General features: G+C 42.9%; 1 protein-coding gene across 3 annotated transcripts in view; it reads right to left on the bottom strand.

The window, feature by feature from the left end:
- Positions 1 to 389: 389 nt before the first annotated feature.
- The window catches only part of STPG2 (sperm tail PG-rich repeat containing 2), a 470822-nt gene continuing 445401 nt past the window's right edge, over positions 390 to 25810 (bottom strand). Inside the window, exons 13-14 of one of the 3 annotated variants that reach the window (XM_089778069.1) lie at positions 5514 to 5664; positions 390 to 1042 (exon numbers count right to left, since the gene is read on the bottom strand). In XM_089778069.1, coding sequence (XP_089634195.1) covers positions 5527 to 5664 — 138 coding nt within the window. In that variant the 3' untranslated portion in view covers positions 390 to 1042; positions 5514 to 5526. The remainder of the gene's footprint in view (positions 1043 to 5513; positions 5665 to 25810) is intronic. The other 2 variants (XM_089778068.1, XM_075929635.2) reach the window with 2 other exon arrangements.

Here is a 25810-nt window from a genome sequence, read left to right as displayed (position 1 = left end):
TCTAAAGCTTGGCTCTTCACTTTTAAATTGTACAAAGAACTAATAAGTTTAGTGAGGCACAGACTGCTACAAGTATGTCATAACTGAAGTGGAGAAAAGTACCAGATGCTACTTAGAACAATATGACATAAAGATCTGTTATGTCATGATCTGCAAGAGCTATATACCCTTCCATAAACCAGAATAATTTTTATCTGGAGCAATAAGCGACGTCAGTTCTCAACAAGGAATAAGAAAGAATAACTAAGAAATGAATAAAAAGTCCAGTCATACCCTCTTGATCCATGCACAGTGAACAGAGAGCTCCATGAATGGATTTGTCTGTCACCACAGGTCAATCCTGAGGAGAGCAGATGGGAGCTGAAAAGCAGCAAATGTACAGGGTCTCAAATGGAAGTTTCTCCTTCTCCTAGTGTTCTCTTGATGTCTGTGTGCATCTTGAGGGTCCTGTGAGGTTCAGGGACTAGCCTCTCCACTTTTTATGTTGGAAGGAGGAGATGTATCTTTTGCCCATTTAAATATTCTGAGGAAAAACAGCCTTGAAGGGAGCCTCACAGATTTATCCTTCCCCCTTTCTATGTTTGTGGTAGGGATTTCAGACATGTTGGCTCAATCAGGCTGTCAGATAATTCATCCTGATGAGGACAGACAACAAAAACTCATCTATCACCTTTATTTTTGTTTCACACTTTTGTAGTTCGGTGCCTTCTATAGAACACGGCAGAGAGGAGAATGGGAAGAAAAAAGACAAACTTTTTATCTCATATTTTTATTTGCTGTTGTACTTTAAAAAGAGGACAATCAGTGCTTCGTGAGCTAAAAGAGAACTGGAACAGATGTCTGGTAATAGGAAAAAAACACAGAGGAGGGCAAAATTAAATAAGATCTCTTGCAAGAACAGCTTTACTATCTCTGGAGGTTATAAGAGCAATCATGTTCCTTTGAGCAGCTGATGGAGGACATCATTAAAATGTAGGCACTCCTTTGGAAGCGAACTTTCAGTTTGATTCACTCATTAATAGACACTAATGCTGGATTATGCCTGTGTGAAACAGAAAAGAAGAAAAATCTAGTTCACTGTATCTGACTTTCCTAAACCTTAACTAAAGGAATCCTTTCAAATTGTCTCCAGCTTATTAGAAGCATAACATTCTTATGGGTCAAGTGACTGACAGAGACCTATCAAACTAGTTTAGGCAATTAATGAATCATAGCATGGTATGTTCGGGATATGCTGTGGATAGGTGTCTGCCTCATTTGCAATGTCTGGCCAGGGTTGACTCCAGTCAAAAGATAGTAGAATGCGTAGGCTGCCCTTAGAACTTAGGTGCCATACAATAGGAGCACTGCATCATGTTCTATCTAGTAGGCACACAAGTGATAGCACATTAGAAGGAAGACACAGGCTCAATGAACCATGTAGTTTTAGTTGACAAAGGAGATAATGAACCAAATCCTGTGGTTTGGTTTGAAAGGTTGGAAATGTTTCAGGTTTACTACCCTCTACCTCACCTACCACTGTTGTCTCTTGTAACAAGCCCCAACACCTCACTTTCTTTCCTTAGGAATCTTCAGAGGATGAAAGGACCCTGGGGCTATAGCTACACTGCGCTGAAAAATATGCGGAAAAATGGCTCTTGCGCAAGAGGGGGGTTTTGTGCAAGAAGGAGCCATGTAGACGGCTCCTTTTTGTGCAAAAGCCTCTTGTGCAAAAAGCGGCTGCTCATTAATTATGCAAATGAGTCTCTGCAATATTCCATGCTTAGCCTCATTTGCATATTTCTTGCGCAAAACCAGCGCAGTGTAGACATAGCCTGGGATTTGTTGGAGAGAAAACAAAAAACATTAGTTGGGAAGAATGGAGTTTCACCAGCCTAGCAGCTGTGCTAGCTTTACCCCATGTTCACCGAACATTTGTGGGTTGGCCACAGAACCAAAATTTGAATTCCCGTCTCAATTTGGATCTGTCTAAAGTTAGATGGAGATATTTTGCATCAATCTCTATAATAAGGAGAAGATAAGAGACAGTTCAGCATAGCCTGGTTCCAGGAGAGCCATTTCAGATTTTGGTTGTGGGGGACAACTTTAACCATGATTCCAGGGGTTGTTTAGGCACTTGAAAACTCTGGTTTTCTGGCAAATAATGTAGCAGTTAGCTGTAAGGAGCCCAGTATCTAATTCCTATAAAAAGACAAGTATTAGACTCACTTTAATAACATGTTCTGACATCTTGTGGCAAATCACTTAATACACACTGTTTACTTTAAAATTTTAATATATATTCTTGCTTTGTTACTAGCTCTGATGAACTCCTGGGTTCTAGCTCAGCTCTGGGAGGGAAGTAGGGTATATTAGGGGCAACTTCACCTGGGTTCTATGCAAGATCATAAGAACAGCCATACTGGGCCACAGCAAAGATCCATCTAACCCAGTATCCTGTTTTCTGACAGTAGCTAATGCCAGGTGCTTCAAAGGGAATGCATATACAGCCGGTCCCCAAGTTGCGAACGGTTGACTTATGACCGTTTGCATTTACGACCGAAGTTGTCGTAAATGGCGTACCCGAGTTACTAACGTGATCCACACTTATGAATAGCGCGGTAATGTGTAACTCTATAGGGTCCGACTTACGAACAAACCGAGTTATGGACCAATTGCTTGGTCTGTAACCGGCTCGTAAGTCGGGGAGAGGCTGTAATAGGCAATCGTTGAGTGATTCGTCCTATCACCCATTCCCAGTTTTGGTCAAACAGAGCTGAGGGACATACGGAAAATGATGTTGGATATCTGCCCACACTGGCTAATAGCCAGTAAGGGACCTATTCTCCATGAACATATCTAGTTCTTTTTTGAACCCTGCTATAGTCTTGGCCTTCACAATATCTTCTGGTAAAGAGTTCCACAGGTCCATTGAAGGAATAATTTCTTTCATTTATTTTAATTCTGCTGCCTATTAATTTCATCAAGTGATTCCTTGTTCTTGTGTTATTTGAAGGAGTAAATAATACTTCCTTATTCAATTTTTCCACATCATTCAGGATTTTATAGACCACTATTATATCTCCACTTAATCATCTCTTTTCCAAACTGAAGTCCCAGTATTTTTAATCTCTCTTCATATGGAATGTGTTCAGTAGTCCTAATAATTTTCATTTCCCTTTTCTGTATCTTTCGGCTATGTCTACACTGCCCTCTCTTGCGCAAAAAAATATGCAAATGAGGTGAAGCATGGACTATCACCGTGGCTCATTTGCGTAATTAACTAGGCTCTGGTTTTTGCATAAAACCTCCCTCTTGCACAAGAGCTGCTGTTCTGCTTTTTTTTCAAGAAGAACGGCTCTTGCTCAAGAGGGGGTTTTTGTACAAAAAGGAGCCATGTAGACAGCTCCTTTTTGCGCAAAAGCCACTTGTGCAAAAACGGAGCCTCACTAATTATGCAAATCAGGTGCAGCGATATTCCATGCTTTGCCTCATTTGCATATTTTTTTGCACAAGAGAGAGCTGTGTAGACGTAGCCTTACAGAGTTGATCACCCACTTTATATTATGTGATCAAATCTGTACACAGTATTCGATATGTGGGCATACCATGGATTATATAGAGGCAATTTTCTGTCTTATTATCTATCCCTTTCTTAATGAGTGCCAATATTCTGTTAGGGTTTTGGGTGGGCTGGGGTTTTTTTTGGATTGTTGCTAGACATGGAGCAGATATTTTCAGACAACTATCCACAATGACTCCAAGATCTCTTTATTGATGGGCTCAGATAATTTAAAGCCCCATCATTTTGTATGTATATTTGGGGATATACTGTGCTATATGCATTGCTCTGTATTTATCAATATTAAATTTAATTTGCCCTTGTGTTCCCAAGTCATCCAGTTTTGTAAAATCCTTTTGTAACTTCTTTTCAGCTTTGACCCTAACCATCCTGTATCATCTGTACATTTTGCCAGCTCTCTGTTTGTCCTTTATTCTAGATTATTTTTGAACGTGTTGAACAGTTCTGGTTGCAGATCCCTTGGGACACCTCTGTTTACTTCTCTCCATTCTGATAATTATTCCCATTCTTTGTTTCCTATCTTTTGACTGGAGTAACTGACAATGCTTTTAGGATCATCTAATAACTCTTAGTTTACTTATATGACAAGCCTTTTGTTGTCTAAACACCCTGTCTCTTTTTATAAACAAACTCCCTGCTGCAAAGGATGGAGGCAGAGGGGGTCCAGCTCTCAGTGCTGCATGGAGCAGGATGCACTGGCCCCCAGCCCTTAGAACTGCCCAGAGCATGCCACACAGTGCTTGAGCCTGAGCCCTTTAGAATTGCTAGGCCCCCATTGCCCACCTCACCCCCCTCACTCCCTTAAATGAACCTCTCCCCACTCCCTTCCCCCCCCTCCCCCCCCCAATGGCAGCACTGCCTGGTTCTGACACTGCAGCACCTAGGGTTGCCAGATGGTTTCAACAAAAATACCGGACACACCTGACATTACATCACAATCTACATTACATCTTATTTAGAAAATACCGGACATTTCTATTCTCTCATTTATATTTTCTCCCAAACAGAAAGCTAAAATACTGGACTGTCCAGTTCAAAACCGGACACCTGGCAACCCTAGCAGCACCCTCAAATTCCATTGTTTAAAAGGACAGCCGAAAGAATGCAGACCTACATGATCTTCCTTTCCGACAGGATTCTAATAGGGTGGAGGCCTCACATACCCTTAGAAGCTTTGCTTTTTAGTGAGCTAACAAAATACTGGACAATTTGTTAACAATAGGTGAGAGGTAAAATCATCATTCACTAACATACTGGAACATAAAATACATGTTTATTCTAAATATGGAAATATGCTGCTTTGTTTCAGGGTTTCAGGTGCTGTCCTGTGGTAGCCATGGGTAAATGCTTACTTTTCAGTGGCACCTTTGTAGACTTCTGAATTTTCTTTAACATTATTTTATACTGAATTTCACCTTTAATGTAGTAACTTGCCCCTCAGAACTCAATCATTTCTGTCTGCCTTTGCTATAAAGTCACAATCCTACATTTGTGATCACAGTAACAATCCAGTGTTTGTATTAAGAGTTCATTGTCTCATCTGATAGAGAAAGGAGATCAACTATGGAAAAGCCTGCCACCTCTATTTCATTTATGGGTAGTTTCCATAGTTTTCTCTAAAGAAGTAAAGGAAAGATTATTTGGGTAGCAGAAAGCTAATAAACTTTCCTTTCTATGCCTGGCACAATTATCATTTGCTTTAACTATGAGTACATTGTTGCACTGTAACATTTATTCTAAAATTGTTATCTATCAACCCTCCTGAGTACAAATATTAATATGTAGTAGGATATTTGCAAATATATTAGCAGTTTCCTTTGCTATGTGGAATAAAAAGACAGTAATTTCCCATATGAAAACAACTTAAAATTGTTTTATATGACAACATACTAGAAATTGTAACCTAATATGAATACTTAAATCTTCTAGTAATATAGATAAGCATAATCACCAATAAAGAATTCCTAAGTAGACACACAGAGAGTGCCGGGCTGCACTGCATTATATTTGCAAAAAGTGTTCTTCATCGGAGTAGCAATAGGATTCTGTAAGGTAGCATTAAATGTTCTCTTCAGAACAGTGTCCTTAAATAGTGGACTTAGCTGTGAAAACATAAATACATGAATTTCAGTCAGATCAACAGTAAGCATAAAGAAGCATAATTCTACAATAATCTTTCTCACATACTACCTAGGAAAGAAAGATTCTGCTTTCCACAAGAGAAAGCTTCCTCTGATATGGATTATCCAAAGCTTCTGTATAGAAAAGCACTCACCATTGTCAACTACAGCTAAGAATACCTTATTACTCTGTCCCCCTTTGGATTATCGAGATGTAAATAGTGCTGGAAGATGCAGATGATCAGTAACATTAGACAATGAGGGAAGTAATTTATATGCCTACATTTGGATGTAGGAACTTAAGTTTACGAATCTTTAAAAAAATCGAGGGGCACTGTGATGGAAGTTTTAGTACATGAGTGAAGGGAAGGATGAAAGAACAGGAAACAACAGGGAAAGGAATGCTGTGTTGGGAGATGATTATTTTCCAAGATAACATTTACGTTTGAATTTCAGATGTTGTTTAGCATTTACTCATTCTTTAACTGTATTTATTTGCTGAGTATGTCATGATCACCCACAGGGGCAGGAGCAGAGAGAGCCAGCACAGAGATTAACAAATTTAAAGTAAATGTTCTTTCATAGGCTTAGATTACAAAAGTAAAATCATTCTGGAGATTGTGAACACATAAGTCTGATAGGAAGTCTAACTGCTTTCTAGTAGCTGGATGTCCAGGCTATTGGCATAATACAGAATTGAGTTATGGACTGGATCCATGAACATTACACACCCTCCGCTTTGAAAGGTTCCCTTTTCATTATGATCCTCCCCTTGGAAGCTTACAGCTGAATCCAGTCCATCAACAGCGCCTGACACCTTGGTCAGAGAGAGCTGTTGGAAAGTGATTATGTGAGGTCCTCTTTTCCCTACAAGTGCTGAGTCTATATTGCCTTTTCCACATTCTTAAGCCCTGGGACCTCAAGACAACCTTGTGAACTGAACTCAGGTCAATAGGCTGTATGGCAATTTAGATTGCTAGGTGGCCCATTCAAGACCAAACACCTTAACTGATTTCCATCTCTGTTCAATATACCTCTATGCAGCCAGCTCAGCAACCAAAGGAATTAGATGAACCTTACCTTCAGAAAACAGAACAGATTTTACTGAAACAACCCCTAACTTTACAGAGCAAACAAGAAGAGCCTCTTTAGAGCAATCTGTAGCAGATTCTTCTAAATGTATGTGAAGCATCTCCTCAGCCAGGACAAAGGAAACAAAACTATATACAGTATTATGACAAGGGTGAAAAGAGCATTGTTATCAAAGTATCTAATCTAACAGCATGAGTCAGATGTTACCAAAAGAATACAGACACTTACCTTATTTAAGCTAAAGTTTATACACAGCTTAATTAAAAATGGAAATTTCCCTACTTACAAAGTATGAACTTTTAAAGCATATTTCAATTTCCATGACAACTCAGTCCTTAGCATACTGAAGAGAGTATCAATAAAAGTGCCCATTATGGTAGTTTTTGCTAAATGAACACCTGTCCATTGACAACTGGGACTGAGTTCAGAAACTCATTTTAGAGCTGGTGACCTGGAGGTAAAAGGCCCTAGCTCACATTACCAGTCCTTTGATTCATCCTTCCTCCAAAAATAGCCAGTTCTAATCTCTAATTTTTAGTAAGACTTAATCTCTGAATATATGTAACAAAACTAGCCTTCAATGATCAACTGCTATATATTTACTTACATTACACATTGTTTGACTTTTATCACAGATTTATCACACAAAAATATTCTAAGAAATCTTGGATGACTGCTACATTAAGCATTAAAAGAATACAGTGTTGGCACAAAAGCATTTAGAAGGAAAAAGATCACGCTTAAGAAGTTTTCCTTTAATCCAGAAAACATGTCTGCCATAAGTAAAATATTTAAAAACCCAATATGGATTATATTTTTAAATTCCCAAAGACAAAAGATGGAAAACATTCCTCTGAATATGAGAGAGAGATTTGGTTAATATTTTTCAGCCTCTGATCAAAGAACAGTACCGTATTTTGTTGGAAAAGTGACAGTGGTTTCTTTTAGCATTTCTCAGTCCTGCTGACAGAAAAAAAGAACAAATTCTGATCTCTTTCTTTGACTACTTTTAATATATCTTGCTTTAACTCTCCAGCCATCATTAAAAATCATACCATTTTGTCATTTTTCAAGCCTGGTTTTTTGCAAGCAGTTTCTCAGCCTTTCTGTCCTTCACACTGAAATGTCTGTCTGCAATCACACACTCATTCTTAAGACACAAAGAAGAAAGTCACAACACTGCTGCTTTTTTCCCCTACCCATTACTGGCAGAAAAGTACAAATATATCCTGTAGTAGTAACAATTGCTTATAATGTTCTCTCCCTCTTTGCCTCTAGCAATAACTAAAGGTTGTTCATATGAGCTCCTGAGTTCCCACCAAACCTTTACTGTGGTGTGCAGGTGGTTAGTGTAATGACCTTTCTGCTGACATAAGATTTTCTAGGTCCTTATTCAATGCATTTTTATTTTGCTACCCTCTGTTTATTGCAGGTCACAGATACAAACCAAGGAAAGAAACAACAGATATTATACATCAGATCAAAACACTGCAAACAGAGTACATATATAACACAAATAAATAATATATTACAGGGGGTCAGGTTTTTATATGTTTTACTGTACACTCATCTCAGATGCACTATAAAGTTGAAGTTGATCGCCTCCATAATCCAAGACATGTTTATTATATGACACTGTCATCATGGCATCAGGAAATGATAATTGAGCTTCAGAAAATGATTATTGGCAGGTTATTTTAGTATTCTGGCTAATTAACTAAGACCCTGCGAATTTTACTTGGCTAATTAATTCCTCAGCACAAAGTAAACATTATATTATAACCTCAGATTTTCTATGTTGTAGCTACATAATTTACAATCTTCATCAGCCAGTGAGATGGTTTCTTTACACCAAACCATAAAAGGAGTATATAAATTAAATGAAAAGTGGACATCCTAATGACTTTATTAGGGGATGGAGCTAGTCAGAACTCAGTTCAACAGAATTCATACAAGTATTTTTCATCACAAAGGTAGTCAGGGCAACTGGTGAGGAAGGACACAAGGGGAAGGTCACGTGACCACCCCACCACGTGACTCTCGCCTGCACCACCACTAGCTTGGAAGGATGGGACATTGCTCCAGACCCCAAACCCCATGCCATCCCCATCTCCTTCTATCCATGTTCTGGCCTTGCCCCTTCTCCCAAGTTCTGCCCCCACCATGAGCATGAGCTTGGCACCAGAAGGCATGAGCAGGAGCTTGGCACCAGAAGTAGGAGACAGGCTTCCCTGCCCTCACTGGCAGCAGCAGGGGGAAAGTGGAGCAATGCAGTGATACCTCACTCTGTTCTCCCAACTCCTGTCTGAATCACACTGCTCCCTGCCAGTGAGTGTGGTGGACGTTTGCACTCCTCCCCCAAGTGACATGGCCATGAACTGGGGGAAAGGAGCTAGATTGCTCTGCTTCCCCCCACCACTGCTAGTGAGTACAGAGGGACCTGATCACTGCTGCAAGCATCAGACTCCCCCACTGAACCCCCACTAATCCCTCAGGCCAGCCACAGGCTCAGCCCCCTTGCCTCTCCCACCGACGCTGTTTGGGGGAGTCACATGGCTCCTCACCCCATCTACATGTGTCACCCCCTGTGGGTAGTCCTTTTGAACTATATCTTCAGTCCATCAGAGCCTACAACCTAGAGTACTAAAGGAGCTGACTGGGGAGAATATCTGAACCATTAGTGATTATCTCTGAAAACTCATGAAAGATGGGAGAAATTCCAGAGACCTGGAAAAGGACAAACATGGCGCCAATTAGGAATATAACAGTTTTCAAGTACGTCAAAGATTGTTACAAGAAAGAAGTGAAAAATTGTTCTTGTTAAAGTCTAAGGAAAGGACAACAAGCCATGGGCTTAAATGCAGCAAGAGAGGTTTATGTTGGACATAAGGAAAAACTTATTCACTGTAAGGGTAATTAAGCCCTGGAATAGATTGCCTATGGATATTTTGAAAGCGAGGGGGAGAGATAGATATGCTGCAGGGCAGGGATAGGGTCCAGCGTGACTTAGACAGATTAGAGGATTGGGCCAAAAGAAATCTGATGAGGTTCAACAAGGACAAGTGCAGAATTCTGCACTTGGGACGGAAGAATCCCAAGCATTGTTAAAGGCTGGGGACCAACTGGCTAAGTAGCAGTTCTGCAGAAAAGGACTTGGGAATTACAGTGGATGAGAAGCTGGATATGAGTCAACAATGTGCCTTTGTAGCCAAGAAGGCTAATGGCATATTAGGTTGCATTAGGAGGAGTATTACCAGCAGATCTAGAGAAGTGATTATTCCCCTTTATTCAGTTCTGGTGAGGCTACATCTGGAGTATTGTGTTCAGTTCTGGGCCCCCAACTACAGAAAGGATGGGGACGCATTGGAGAGGGTCCAGTGGAGAGTGACCAAAATGATTAGGGGTCATGACCTATGAAGAGAGGCTGAGGGATTTGGGTTTATTTAGTCTGCAGAAGAGAAGAGTGAGAGGGGATTTGATAGCAGCCTTCAGCTTCCTGAAGGAAGGTTCCAAAGATGATAGAGAAAGGCTGTTCACAGTAGTGACGGATGGCAAACCAAGGGGCAATGGTCTCAAGTTAAAGTGGGGGAGGTCTAGGTTGGATATTAGGAAAAACTATTTCACTAGGAGGGTGGTGAAGCACTGGAATGGGTTACCTAGGAAGGTGGTGGACTCTCCATCCCTAGAGCTTTTTAAGTCTTGGCTTGACAAAGCCCTGGTTGGGATGATTTAATTGGGATTGGTCCTGCCTTGGGCAGGGGGCTGGACTTTATGACCTCCTGAGGTCTCTTTCAGCTCTATGATTCTATGACTATGAAATCTCTCACTGGAGATTTTTAATAACAGGTTAGACAAACAGCAGTCAGGAATGGTCTAGATATTTAGCAGCCCTACAGGGGTACAGGGGACTGGACTATATGACCTTTCAAGGTTCCTTCTATAACTGTAGAACCACCCATATCAGTAAGGTCTGCAGAATCAAGATCTGGCTTGGTAAAGATGAATGAATTTAAATATACACAGGCATCCCATTTTTCAGGTATTGTATGTAGTCATCATTACTTCTGTGCAATACCACAAAATATTTTATGCAGAAAGATGATAATATACAAAGGGGGAAAGGATTGTTTTAAGATGGAATTCAAGGGAGAAAGTAATTCTTTGTCTCGGAAAGAGGGAAGGACAGAAGTTATAAATAGATGCAGCAAGATGCAATTGTATGGATCTCCAACTTCTGAGGCAGAGATCAGAGGAGTAGTGAGTGAACAGAGGACTAAGGGGCATATGGTCAATTATGTCTGGGGAAGTATTCTGAAACCCATAATGGTGATTCTGAATTTGCTAAGAAGTAAAAGTGACAATGGGTGGGGAGGATCTATCTCCCTGAAACAGGAAAAAGCTATATAGCATTTTCGAACTTCTGTGCCTTAAGAAATAGGGAATTTGGAAGAGTATAATAAAGAAAATTGCAATAGTCAACAAGGAAATGGGAAGCAACCATATTTGCTTCAAACCTTCAGACAGAGACAAACACCTACAAAATCTTTATTGGGCATTCTTAAAACTTAAATATTCACCTGGGGAAGTGAAGAAAAATTGACAAAGCCAGATGAGTACACGGACACTGGAGGACAGACCCAACAAGGAAAATAACAGAACATCACTGGTTATCACCTACAGCCAAAACCCTTCCAGCACATCACTGACAATCCACAAACAATCTTGGAAAATGATCCTGCGCTATCACAGATCTTGGGAGACATGCTAGTCCTCACCTACAGACAGCTCCTCAATCTGAAGGAAATACTCACAAGCAGCCACACATCATAGCACAGAAATACTTACCTCTGAATCTATCCCTGTAACAAATCCCATTGCTAAGTCTGTCCACAAATCTATATAAGCAACGTCATCACAGGACCTAACCACATAAGCCGCACCATCAGGGATCATCCACCTGTACATCCAATAATGTGATATATGCCGTCAAGTCCCAGCAATGCCCCTCTGCCGTGTATACTGGCAAAACCGAAAACTGTGCCAAAGGATAAATGAACAAAAATCAGACATCAGGAATGGTAACACACATAAATCTGTAGGGGAACACTTTAACCTCCCTAGACGTTCAGTAATGGATTTTTAAATAGCCATCCTTCTACAAAAAAAAAAAAAACCCAAAAGCCAAAACAAAAAACCCCCAACTTGATCACAAAAGGAAACAGCTGAACTACAATTCATTTGCAAATTCTGTAAAATCCAATTAGGCCTCAACAAAGATTTAAATTGGTTAATGCACTACAAAGCAACTTTCCCTCTTTTGATATTCACATCTCCTCTTCAGCTGCAGTGAATGAGCTACATCCACCTGACTTGATTAGCCTCATTAGCACTTGATAAGTAACTTCTTTTCTTTTGCTGTATCCCATATACCCTTACCCCTGTAATTTCCACTCTAATTCATCTAATGAAGTGGGCTTTATCCACAAAAGCTTATGCCTTAATAAATCCATTAGGGTATGTCTACACTACAAAGTTAATTCGAACTAACAGCCGTTAGTTCGAATTAACTTTCATAGGTGGTACACAGGCAAACCGCTAGTTCGAACTTAATTCGAACTAGTGGAGCGCTTAATTCGAACTAAGTAAACCTCAATCTATGAGGACTAATGCGTAGTTCGAATTAAGTAGTTCGAATTAAGGGCTGTGTAGCCACTTAATTTGAACTAGTGGGAGGCTAGCCCTCCCCAGCTTGCCCTGGTGGCCACTCTGGGCACCACCAGGGAAACTCGTCTGCCCCTCTCCCGGCCCCGGAGCCCTTAAAGGGGCACGGTCTGGCTATGGTGCCCGTCCCAGGTGCAAGCCTGCCAGCACCCAGCCAGCAGACCCTGCACCTGGCACGGCACGAGCCAGCCACCCGCTGCCACCCAGCCCTCCGCCTCTTCCCGGGACCAGGCTGGCAGCTCCCAGGAGCCTGCCCGGGGCCGCAAGAGGTGGGCACCCGCCTGGTCTAATGTGGACATCGTGGACCTCATCAAGGTTTGTGGGGAAGCCTCCAACATCCATGACCTCTGCACTAGGCACAGGAAAGTGGCCGTCTAGGGCAGGATAGCTGCCAGCCTGGCCACCAAAGGCCACATGCGAACCCAGGAGCAGGTTTGCATAAAAATCAAGGTGGTCCAGTGAGACCCCGACCCTGAACCCTGAGCTTAGAACATAAAAACATAAGAATGGCCGTACTGGGTCAGACCAAAGGTCCATCTAGCCCAGTAGCCTGTCTGCCGACAGTGGCCAACACTAGGTATCCCGGAGGGGATGGACTGAAGACAATGACCAGTTATAGTTCTAGCCTTCACAGCCTCTTGCAGCAAGGAGTTCCATAGGTTGAGAATTTGCTTTGTGAAGAAGAACTTTCTGTTATTAGTTTGAAGCCTGCTACCCATTAATTTCATTTGGTGTCCTCTAGTCCTTCTATTATGGGAACTAATGAAGAACTTTTCTTTATGCACCCTCTCCACACCACTCATGCTTTTATAGACCTCTATCATATCCCCCCTCTCCAGGCCAAACCTCTCTAAGGGTATGTCTATGCAGCAGGACCAAAGCCAAAATAAGAGTAGGTGAAGTCAAAATAGCTTCTTTTGCCCTGTCTACACAGCAGGAAGTCCGAGGAGGGTACTCTTCCTCTGAATTCCCTTACTCCTCATAAAATGAAGGTTACAGGAGTTGGAATAAGAAGTCCTCCAGCTCAACATTATTTCAGCATTATGCTGAAAAAACTGCTTGTAGTGTAGACACAGACTATGTTATTTCAAAATAACTGATGTTATTCTGAAATAACACTGCTTTGTAGACCAGTGGCCATGGTGCCCGCCAGGCCATTTCTGTGCACCTGCCAAGTGATCGGGGCTGGCCCCACCCCTGGTCTCGCAGTGCAAGGGTTGTGCCAGCCCTCGGCGTGTGGCATATGAGTGTATGGGCGGCACCGGCCCGGGCACGTGGCACAGGGGCGGCGCCAGCCCCGGACACGCAGCACATGGGCAGCCCTACCCCCGGGTGCATGGCGCATGGGCACTGCCGGTTCCTGGGCACGCGGCACAGGGGTGGCACCATCCACGGGCATACAGCGCATGGGCGGTGGCGGCCCTGTCCCCGGGCGCATAGCACATGGGCTGTTCTGGCTCCAGGCACGTGGTATACGGTCAGCCCCGCCCCTGGACGTGCGGCACAGGAGCGGCACCAGCCCCGGACATGTGTTGTATGGTTAGCCCCACCCCTAGGCGTGCGGCACGGGAGCGGCGGCGGCCCCGGGAGTGTGGCACATGGGTGGTGCCAGCACCAGGCACGCGGCGTATGGGTGGGCCCGCCCCTGGGTGCGTGTGTGGCCCCGCCCCCAGGTGCCCGGCGCATGAGCAGCACTGTCCCTGGGCTCCTAGCAGCCCCAAAAGGTTGGGGACCACTGATGTAGATGTACCCTTAGACTTTCCATTACAGATGGTTGGTTCCCTTATGTTAACATTATATTATTTCTATTCCCTAATTGGACAACTGAAACAATGGCAAACACAGACACAAAAATATAAATAGGATTGTAAATCATGACTGAGTTCTTCTACCACTAATAGCAAAATCCTTCTTTTTTGTCGAGCATTTATTTGAACAAAATCGGCTAACACAATAGTTTGAGACTAAGCAAACAGGAAAAAGTGTGAATGTGGTTAAATAGCAAAGTGATTTTGAATAAAATCACTATTTGCTATTATTTGTCCCAATTTACATGGAACAGTGAATATTCTTTGCCTAGAAAGTTTCTCTGACCTTTGAAACATTCAGAATTGGGAAATAATGGTAAGTCAGTGTCCCTGACGACTAATAAACCTTCTGTACTACTTACTGGCTGAGAGACACATCTAACTATGGATGGGGGAGCAGGGCCCAGTGACGCCCTACTCCTTGGTGACACTGAGTAATTAAAGAGATGAAGGATGAAGTGGGGGGAGATGGAATAGCAGAATGAGGCAGAAATGGAGTGAGCTATGCAGGGATGAAATCAGAAGGATGGGAACAGGAGTCAAATCTCTGCAGCAGTAAACTACTAATTGTAAAAATGGAGTACATTAAATTAGGGGGAGAGATGTAAAGATAAGTAATAAGAGCCAATAAGAGAACTATTGGGGAAACTCCAGAGAAATAAAGTAAAGAAAACAAGCAACTGCATATGAATGTGACTCAATATTCATTTTACCACTTGTGAACAATAACTGCATAGAACGAAACAAACAAGCTGTGCTGAAAACTACAGAAACAGTATTGGATGTAATGACTGAATTGGAAACAATTGTAGCAATGTTAATTGCAATTGTTCAGTGGGGAGCTATTGAATCAACAGCAGAGTTGTTACAGTTCCATCTGTCTTTAGAGAGGAAGGCAGAGAATGCAGATCTGCCCACACACACCATAGAATACTGTAGGGGCGAAAAGAGTTGTAAACAAATAATCATCATAATACTTGGAAATTTCATAACACTTTCATCCAAATATCTCAAAGTGATTTGAAATTTGGATAAGTACTACCGTTCCCATTTTACAAACTAGTTAACTGAAGAATATTGACATAACACTGCAAGTCTGCTCTGTTGCTACTAGTGGTGCACGATCAGTTTGGTTGATAGGAAACTTCAATCTTTAATGACAGCAAATTGTCATAATACTGAAGTATGGCTGAGAGGCTCTTGACTGACTCTCGTGAATTTCAGGCAATCCTTACACTGGTGAGAAGCTATATCTACAAATCCTGTTTCTGCATCTGCAAGTGAGTCAGACCAGAGAAACTAGTGAGATTCCTTTCTGCAAGAGATGAGAATGGATTGGAGGAGCTGTGCAATTCTGGTTCAGTGCAAAGGTCAGCTCTGGTAGGAGTCTCTTCTCTGCAATGGCAAAATACAGGCCAGAATGGGAGAACCCATTGGCATCCAAATCCTCCTGTTAAGACCATGTGTTAGGACAGCAGTGTCTAATGTGCAAGTGGTGTGATGGTTGGAAATCTAAGGGTATGTCTACACTACAGCGCTAATTCGAACTAACTTAGTTCGAATTAGTTAATTCGAACTAAGCTAATTCGAACTAATGCATCTACAACTAAAAACTAGTTCGAATTAGCGTTTTGCTAATTCGAACTAGCATGTCCACATTAAGTGGACCCTGAACCGTGGTTAAGGATGGCCGGAAGCAGTGCCGGCAGGGCATCAGATGAGGACTTAGAGCATGGAGCTGCTACCTAAGGCTAGCCGAGGGCTGTGCTTAAAGGGACCCGACCCCCTACCCCGGACAGACAGTTCTCAGGGGTGCCCTGCTTGTAAAGCAGTCCTGGCTTGGAGTACCCTGAGTGCCCACACTGGGCACATCACAGCACTCGGCCATCAGACCGGCTGCACTTGCCGCAGGCTGCCATCTGGGGAGAGGGGGCAATTGGGGGGCTGCAGGAGAGGTTCCACCCCCAGAAGCCCGCAGAGCCAGCCCAGTCCTCCTTCCACTTACCCTTCCCTAGACCCCCTTCCTGATGTACAAAATAAAGAAAACGTGTGGTCAAAAATAGAATCTCTCTTTATTGAATAAAACTTGGGGAGACTGGGAAAAGGAGGTGGGAGAGGGGAAGAGAGAGCGTGGGAGAGGGGAGGGCAACTAAAATGATCAGAGGTTTGGAAGAGGTCCCATATGAAGAGAGGCTAAAGAGACTGGGACTTTTTAGTTTAGAAAAGAGGAGACTGAGGGGGGATAGGATAGAGGTCTATAAAAGCACGAGTGGGGTGGAGAGGGTTCAAGAAAAGTTCTTCATTAGTTCCCATAATAGAAGGACTAGAGGACACCAAAGGAAAGGAATGGGTAGCAGGCTTCAAACGAGTAACAGAAAGTTGTTCTTCACAAAGCAAAGAGTCAACCTGTGGAACTCCTTGCTGCAGGAGGCTGTGAAGGCTAGAACTAGAACAGAGTTTAAAGAGAAGTGAGATCAAGTCATGGAGGTTGGATCCATGGAGTGGTATTAGCCAGGGGGTAGGAGTGGTGTCCCTGCCCAAAGTTTGTGGAAGGCTGGAGAGGGATGGCACGAGACAAATGGCTTGGTCACTGTCGTCGGTCCATCCCCTCCAGGGTTCCTAGGGTTGGCCACTGTCGGCAGACAGGCTACTGGGCTAGATGGACCTTTGGTCTGACCCAGTACGGCCATTGTAAGATCAGGGCTCAGGGTCAGGGGTCTCAGTGGACCACCTTGATTTTCATGCACACCTGCTCTTGGGTGGCCAGGCTGGCAGCTCTCCTGCCCTAGCCGGCCACTTTCCTGTGCCTAGTGCGGAGGTTGTGGACGAGGTCCACAATGTCCGCTCTAGCCCAGGCGGGTGCCCGCCTCTTGCGGTCCCGGGCAAGCTCCCGGGAGCCGCCAGCCTGGTCCCGGGAAGAGGGGGAGGGCTGGGGGACATCGGGTGGCTGGCTCGAGCCGTGCCAGGTGCAGGGTCTGCTAGCTGGGTGCTGGCAGGCTTGCACCTGGCACGGGCACCGTAGCCAGCCCGTGCCCCTTTAAGGGCTCCGGGGCCGGGAGGGGGGCAATAGAGTTTCACTGGTGTTGGCCAGAGTGGCCACCAGGGAAAGCTGGGGAGGGCTAGTCTCCCACTAGTTCGAATTAAGGGGCTACACACCCCTTAATTCGAACTAGTATGTTCGAACTAGGCTTAGTCCTCGTAGAATGAGGTTTACCTAGTTCAAACTAAGCGCTCCGCTAGTTCAAATTAAGTTCGAACTAGTGGAGCACTAGTGTAGCGCCTATCAAAGTTAATTCGAACTAACGTCCTTTAGTTCGAATTAACTTTGTAGTGTAGACATACCCTAAGGGCTTTATGGATGATGTCTGCAGCTTTGAAGTTACTTGGACATATACATTAAATAAGTGCAGATATGCAATATCATGTACTGAATTTCAGAAGGAAATCAAGTGCTCCTTACAAATCCAGATTATTGAGCAACTGTATTCCCACAGAAGTCAATATTCCAATAAAGTAATTTTAGCCCGTATTTTAATAGCTGGATAAGAAATTAATAGTAAGAACTGTCCCTGTATAGTAAAACTACAATAAGATCATTTCTTTCGCCCTTTAGGTTTGCACTCTTCCATTTGTTAAAAGGAGCCTGATCAACGGGCAGTTCATTAAAAAATCAGAAATATCTCTGAAACTGAACCCTGCATTTCGAATCTTAGTGGATGTAAAGGGGTATAATGCATTCGTATTTGAATTTTAAATTAATTTACCCATCTTCAAGTGAGTATTATTTACAATTTGAGCAAAAGCAGCACTGTATTCATATTTCTTATCCCATACTTCTATAGTAACCGAAATGTGCTGAAATCAGCCTTTAGATAAATGTGTATGCATGCACCATTAGGTTTACTATGCTCGCATGGATGTAAATGAAAGCTGAGTTTGGCCCAAAGAGTAATATTTAACTGGCATAATTTGCATCTAATTGTTTCTCACATACAGCAAATAAATCAACTTCCACACATGATACTAGCTTATATTTTTTACAATACGTATCTTCTCCCACAAGAAATACTGCTTTAAGGTACAAGTTCCTCCCCTAAGCACCTGTTTTTTTAACTATATCCTGTTGTTCAAGTGATAGCATGCTACCCAGAGGACAAAATATCAGATTAAACTGATCACATATGCTGCAATTGTTTTATCCTGTCTTATAACAGTATGAAAGATATCTATGAAGGTTACTTAACAGTGACTGATGTTCTCAGCCAATCACTAACCATAAAGAACTAGGAGAGATTCTGTTTCCAACAGATATTTTTATAATCCGTCAAAACTGTACAATTTACTTTGTTCACTACTAAAGCAATAATACAAAACCATTTCTGTGCAGATCTTCTAAAATATTAAAAAATGTTTCCTGTATTTCCAAATGATTCCAAGCTATGTAACTGGGTTTGTTTTAATGCCTTAGCTCATTATGCAACTTAGCAGAAGTATTTACATAAAGCTGTGGTCACCAACCAGTAGATTGGAATCTACTGGTAGATCTTGGAGCCTCTGCAAGGTGATCCTGACTCGTCTGACCAAGAGGCTATCAAGGACTGGCACTTCAACTGGTCCTCCCCCCACTGCTGCTCATCTTCTGCCCTTTGTCTTGGAGCTGTCCCCTCAGGAACTTCCTGCTTGCTGTTGTAGCCAGACAGGAACCCCCCTTGTAACATCCATTTTTGCTTGCCTGGAGCATGCAGGGCACACAGAACAGAAGGCCCAGGCTGCTGTGACCGTGAATGACTGTAAACAGAGATATGCCAATTGCTGACCAAGAGGCTGCCAAAGAGTGCCCTTGACTTAACCCATATTGATACGAACACACAGCCGTCCACAAGGGGAGGAACCTAAAAAAATGTCTAGTACACACAATTTAGTTATCTCTCTTGCAAGTGTAAATTAACTTGAAACTTGCTTGTAAGAACTGGCGCCACAAAATGGACCATTACAATTCGGCATCTTAGATAAGAAAGAGGATACGGGCCCCCAGGGGCATAGAGATGGGTCCAGCAGCACATTTTCTCTGAGTGTCAATCTACCATCTATCTGCTGGTCGGGTTAGGTGTTTGATCTCCTGAGGTTCCAGAGGGGACGCCCACCTCGTATTCGTCTTTCCTAGGAATTGAGAGACCGGCCCTGGCCTGACACGCTGGAGTCGAGAGGCACAGAAAGGGGTAAAAATTGTACCTGGATGTGGTCCTTTGCTTAAGTATATATAGACATAGTGTTAGAGCTCTTTAAAGATTAAGCTGTCACTTGGTACCATTATTTCTATTTTCTATCTTTACCGTTTTCCTGTAACCATTTTTAAGATCTATATATATATTTGCTAGCATTTAAGAAATAGAGCAATAGCCATTGTAAGCATATTCTTTTATAAGTCTTTTAATAAACCTGTAACTGTTTAAGCTTTAACCTGACTCCTTCAGTTGCTGTAACCGAACCAAGCACAATTTAAAAGAACTTCAGCCGGTCATAAAGGGACAGGCATAAGAAGAGCTTGGGCGTTTGGATCTGTGTCACTCCCAGGTGACAGATCCGTTGGGGCACCTTTCAGCCTTTCCCAGGCTGCCCGCTGCGAAGGAACCCTGTGTTCTAGCAGCTAAAATCTAAGGTGTAATAAGCTCTTCCTATATAAAGGGGCATCTGTTGGTCTGCTGGCCACCCTCTGCGATGGGACCCCGGTCCTAGCAGTAAAGACACGGATGTTAAACCTTTTCTCGGAAACACACACACACACACACACACACTGCTCTGACCGTCAGCTGACAGCTGTGCAGAGCAGGAGAGAGGGAAGAAGGGTGCTCATGTCAAGATGCCCTCTTTCCCACCCTGTATCCTATGTCCACAGAGCAGAGAGGGGGCACAACATGACGTGGGATGGAGTTTGCTGGCTGCTTTTGGGAGTGGAGCAGGGCAAGTGTAAGGATGAGCCTGCCTTAGCCCCACTGCACCACCACCCAGGAGCCACCTGAGGTAATCAATGCCCAACTGGACCCCACATCCCAAAACCCAACCACAGTCATGAACCCCCTCCTGCATCCCAAGCACCTGCCCTAGCCCTGAGCACTGCTGCATCCAAATGCCATCCCAGAATCTGCACCTAGAAGCCCCTCTGGCATCCCAACTGCCTGCCCCAGGCTCAGTTCAGAGCCCCCTCTCACACTACAAATTCCTTAATCCAAGACCAGACCCTGCACCCCAACCCTCTGCCCCTGCCTGGTGAAAGTGAGGGAGGATGGGAGAGGGAAGGAGGACGGAGTGAGCAGGGATGGGGCCTCGGAGAAGGGGTACAAAAGAGGCAGGGCAAGGGTATTTGGCTTTGAGGTAGATCTTATATTGCACTTAAATTCAAAAAAGTCATCTAGTGCTTAAAAACATTGGAGACCACTGACATAAAGGAAAAATTTAATAACTTTCTCCTCTGTAAACACTAAAGTCCAGAATTTTCCAAGTAACAATTTAGTAAGTTACCTTATTCCTTCTAATAGCTATATTTTGACTATATAATCATTCCAGAATAGGAAAAAAAGTTATGTAGTCAATTTCTCACATAAAAAGAGTTATCTTGGACACAAAGAGCAAAACCAAAATAGCATTTCTAAAATAAAACAGACTGCAATAACAATGTTTACATTTTGTGAAGAAAAGATTTCATCTAAAACTACTCTCTGAAATACCACAAAATAATAGGTAAGTATAATATGAAGACATACAAGGAAATGCAGGGTTACACTTTGAAAGTAACATTAATAATTCATGTATTCACATCTCCAATAACATGGCCATTGAAATGGTCTCCTTACAAAAGCCCATCTAGCACAATAATCTGCCATCTTCCAGTAGCCAGTACCAGATGCTTCAGGGCAAATGAATGAAACTGAGCAATTTATCAAATGATCCATCCTCTCATGTCCCAGATGTTTAGGGCTACCCAAAGCATGGAGTTGTGCCCTGGCCATCTTGGTTAATAGTCACCGATGGACCTAATTTCCATAAACGTACCTAATTCACTTACGAACCTGCTTATATTTTTGGCCTGCACAACATCATCTGGCAAGAGTTTCACAGGCTGACTGTGTTGTGTGAAGAAGTACTTCCTGCTGTTTGTTTTTAAATTGCTGCCTAGTAATTTCATTGGATGACTCCTGCTTTGTGTGGCATGGTATTTGAAAGGGTGAACACTTATTGACTTTTTCTCTGCCATTTATAATTTAATAGACCTCTATCATATCCTCCCTCTATTGTCTTTTTTCCAAGATGAACAGTTCTGGTCTTTTTAATCTTTCCTTATGTGGATGATGTTCCATAGTCATATGTATGATATTTCACATTTTGCTGTGAAATTTTCTAAAATTTGGGTACGTCTAGACTACTTACCTCTGTTGCCAGAGGTATGTAGATTAGGCTACCCGGCATAGGAAAATGAAGCGGCAATTTAAATAATCGCTGCTTCATTTAAATTTAAATGGCTGCCACGCTGAGCCGATCAGCTGTTTGTCGGCTCAGCACGACAGCCATTTAAATTTAAATGAAGCGGCGATTATTTAAATCGCCGCTTCATTTTCCTATGCTGGGTAGCCTAATCTACATACCTCTGGCGACAGAGGCATGTAGTCTAGACGTACCCTTTGATTGGTCTGTATTGTAGCATATATTGTAACACACCTCAAAAATGGAGGAGTAGAGCAAATGCTCTATTCTAAACATCCTTCTTAACACACACTACTAAACATTTCAGAAAAAATTGCCAGACTATAATACCCTCACTTGCATTAAGCAGTATTTTCCTTCACACATGTTCAGTCTGATATTGAGCAGTCTATTAGCCTAGAAAGGTACTACTAGTGCATATACAGGCAGTCCCCGACTTACGCGGATCCGACTTATGTCGGATCCGCACTTACGAATGGGGCTTTCTCGCCCCGGAGGTCAAGGTAGCGCATTGCTACCTGCGAGCTCCGGGGCGAGAAAACCCCGTTCGTAAGCTGCTCCGGTGCCCCTGGTCTGCTGGAGACCGTCTCCAGCAGACCAGGGGCACGGGGAGGGTTCCCGCGCTTCTGAGGCTTTGCCAGAGCAAAACCGCAGCCGCGGGGGGGAGGGGTCCCGCGCCTCTGAGACTTTGCCAGAGCAAAGCCTCAGAGGCGTGGCACCCCACTGCCGCTGCTGCTCTGCTCCCCGTGTCCCTGGTCTGCTGGGGGGGGGGGGCGCGGATAGTGTGCCCCCCCCAGCAGACCAGGCTTTTGTTTTGGACCCTGGAGCAGAGCAGCTGGGGCGCTGCGGATTGGTCCTGCAGCACCCGCTCTGGGCACTACTGGACCAACCCAGCAGCACCCCAGCTGCTCTGCCCCAGGTCCTGATTCAGCCGCTGCTGGTCAGTTTCAGCAGTGGCTGAATCAGGACGCCTGGGGCAGAGCAGCTGGGGTGCTGCTGGGTTGGTCCAGTAGCGCTGAGGGGTGCTACTGGAGCAACCCAGCAGCACCCCAGCTGCTCTGTCCCAAGCGTCCCCAAGTCAGCCGCTGCTGAAACTGACCAGCGCTGACTACAGGAAGCCCGAGGCAGAGTTGCTCTGCCCCAGGCTTCCTGGAATCAGCTGCTCATCAGTTTCAGCAGCAGCTGACTTGGGGAAGCTTGGGGTTCTTAAGTTGAATCTGTATGTAAGTCAGAACTGGCGGTGAGTTTCAGCAGCAGCTGAATCTGGACGCCAGTTCCGACTTACATACAGATTCAACTTAAGAACAAACCTACAGTCCCTATCTTGTACGTAACCCGGGGACTGCCTGTAATGGGTACTTTAAGTATTTTCTGATCAATATCATTAGAATACATTTTGCAAATATATACAATTTAAACGCTCATTTTGTAGGCAGTCGGAGGTGTGCCGTGGAGAACAACAGAGTTCAAAATGGCCACCCTTAAAGGGGCAGATGACTTTTTTTTGGCTTAACACAAAATCCTTGGTGTTCCTCATAAAAAAAAAATTATTTGGTGTTTCTCGGTCTTAAAAAGATTAAGAAACACTGGTTTAAATCATTGTCGTGGCTGCAATGCTGAGCACACAACGACTACATAACTTTAAAAACGTGCACCTAAATGAAAAGTGGAATGAATGAGTGAAAAGGATTTTAAGGTAATTCTCTACAACATTGTAAATAAGAGTTATTTTTATGGAGGAGTATCATAGCCATATAATTTTGAAACTCGAAATATAGAAACAATCTTAGTAAAAATAATGTAATTTATAATTGCCTCTTGTTCGCAAATTATTATCCATATGCTTGTACAGACTATAAATGGTCTGGTACTAGACTAGCTGAAATACTATAAAAATCACATTATATTGTATATACTTCAAATAAGCAAAATTAATATATTCAAAAGTACAGAAAATACTATCCACAAACATCATTTAGTTCTTTTGTAATTCTTACTGTACATATAGTATGTGACACACAGAATATGAGAGGCAATTTAAAGGTTGAATGACTTGCTGAGATGTGTGTCTGCTTGCTATCAGCTCATATGTTAAGTATAAAGAAAAAATTCACTTTTCCCTCATTAATGCCATAATTTTTCTGTTTTCATTTCACTCTGCAATGGGCTTCAAACTCCAGTCAAAAAATTCAAGTAACAATTTTTGTTTTTATAACAAAAATGTAAATCTTTAAATCAGCATAGATTCTCAGAAGAACAGTAGGAAAATTATTTCCTTTTTATATGATTTTAACAATTAAGTACTATGACCATTAAAAAAAACCAAAGTTGAACCAAATATCTATTCCAAGCATCAGAGAAATAAAGCTGCCTCAGAGAAATAATTTATTAAGCGTGCCCCACCCCAACTTGTGTTGAACTCAGAATTACACAGCATGCATCCTGTCTCAAAAATATTATGATTTGCCTTTCAGTCACATATTTCCTGCTGCTGGTGAAATCTAAGCTGTGTTTCATTAAAAGGTTCAACTTGAGAATTTATTACACTGCCATCGTTACAAGGCAAGATATATGGTAGCCCCAGGGGGCCAGCCAAAGGAAACTTGGTTTTAGAAGAAAAATGACCCCTCTATTTGGAATTTCATATGCACAACTTTTTACATATATGTGTCTATGTATCTGTAAAGTTTAACTGAATAGCTCAAACATCATAACACTGACCTTTTTTATGTGCTGTATACTTTGTGTGGTCCAACAATTTGTGAAATAGTAATGTTATCTAGTAAAGCCTATATGTATTTCATTTATCATCTCACAGTCATTCTGACAAAGTTTCCAAAGATATGTGAGAAATGCAGTTAGCCGTGCCAGTTTGTTGGCAAAGCAATCCCTAAACAATTTTTTAATTTTTTTTGAAAAACTTATGAATTTCATAATTGAATCATGCATCTTTGAACTCTTCTTGCAACCCCCCTCTCCCATTAAAACGTATTTTGTGAAATTGCAACTTTATATTGATAACATTTGCAGTGCTTCCCCAGGCATAGCACTAGTTTAAATCACACAAATATGACCAGAGCTGCACATCGGATTGTTCCCAACACACAGGCAGAAGAAAGTAAGAGAAAAGATATCACTTGAGCAAAAAAGGAGTTATCTTCGGCCAAGAGACCGAATTCGGCAAATGACCTAATCCTGCAAGGTGCTGAATGTTTCCAGCTTTCCTTGAAGGCAAGGAGAGGTGAGTACATGCTACAGTTAAGAAGGATCTAGCTCAGTGTTTCTTAAACTGTGTTCCGTGGCACTCCAGTGTGGCACGAGGCAGTCGGAGGTAAGCCAGAGACAACAACAGAATTCAAAATGGCCACCCTTAAAGGGGCAGGCAACCTTTGTTTTTTTCCCTCAATAACTTCCCCCCAATCCTTTTTTTCCTTATTATTATTTCCCCTCTGAACCTCCCCCCACCCCCAACCTTTTTTTTTGATTGTTTTTGCTCAACAAAAAAAATCCTTGGTGTTCCTCATAAAAAAATTGTTTGGTGTTCCTCAGTCTTAAAAAGTTTAAGAAACACTGATCTAGCTCAATCTCTACTCTGGAAATATGTCAAAGTTTTCTAGGAATGGAAAGATAAGAACTGTGTGAATGGCCTCTCTATCATGCAGCATGAGGGGGTGGTCCATGTGGCACTGTTACGGCTGAGAATGGCCCTGGTACCCAGGCCTGTGATTCAAGGGCTGAGCCTCTTGCCATGGCCAACAATTACTCCTGAGAATGGGGGATGGGGGGAGAAGAGTCAAATCCCAGGACCGTGGCAACAGGCCTGGCACTGGGATGGCAGTTCCCCACCGCTTGTATGTGTGTATGTGGCAGGGAAAGCGATACACCTTTTGCCTTACTGTTCCCTCTCTTTTTCCCCTTTGGGGCAGGGAGAGTGAAAAGAGAATTGTGGGCTTCTGGTCAAGTGTATGGCCTGAAGCTCTATAGATGCCCACTCGGGGAGATGCTCTGAATGAGCCATACAGAATGCT

This window comes from Pelodiscus sinensis, chromosome 4 (assembly GCF_052426305.1).
Source record: "Pelodiscus sinensis isolate ZL-2025 chromosome 4, ASM5242630v1, whole genome shotgun sequence".
In the NCBI taxonomy this organism is placed as follows: Eukaryota; Metazoa; Chordata; order Testudines; family Trionychidae; genus Pelodiscus; species Pelodiscus sinensis.
The sequence above is the reverse complement of the archived record's forward strand: the minus strand, read 5'-3'. Positions and strand labels throughout refer to the sequence as shown.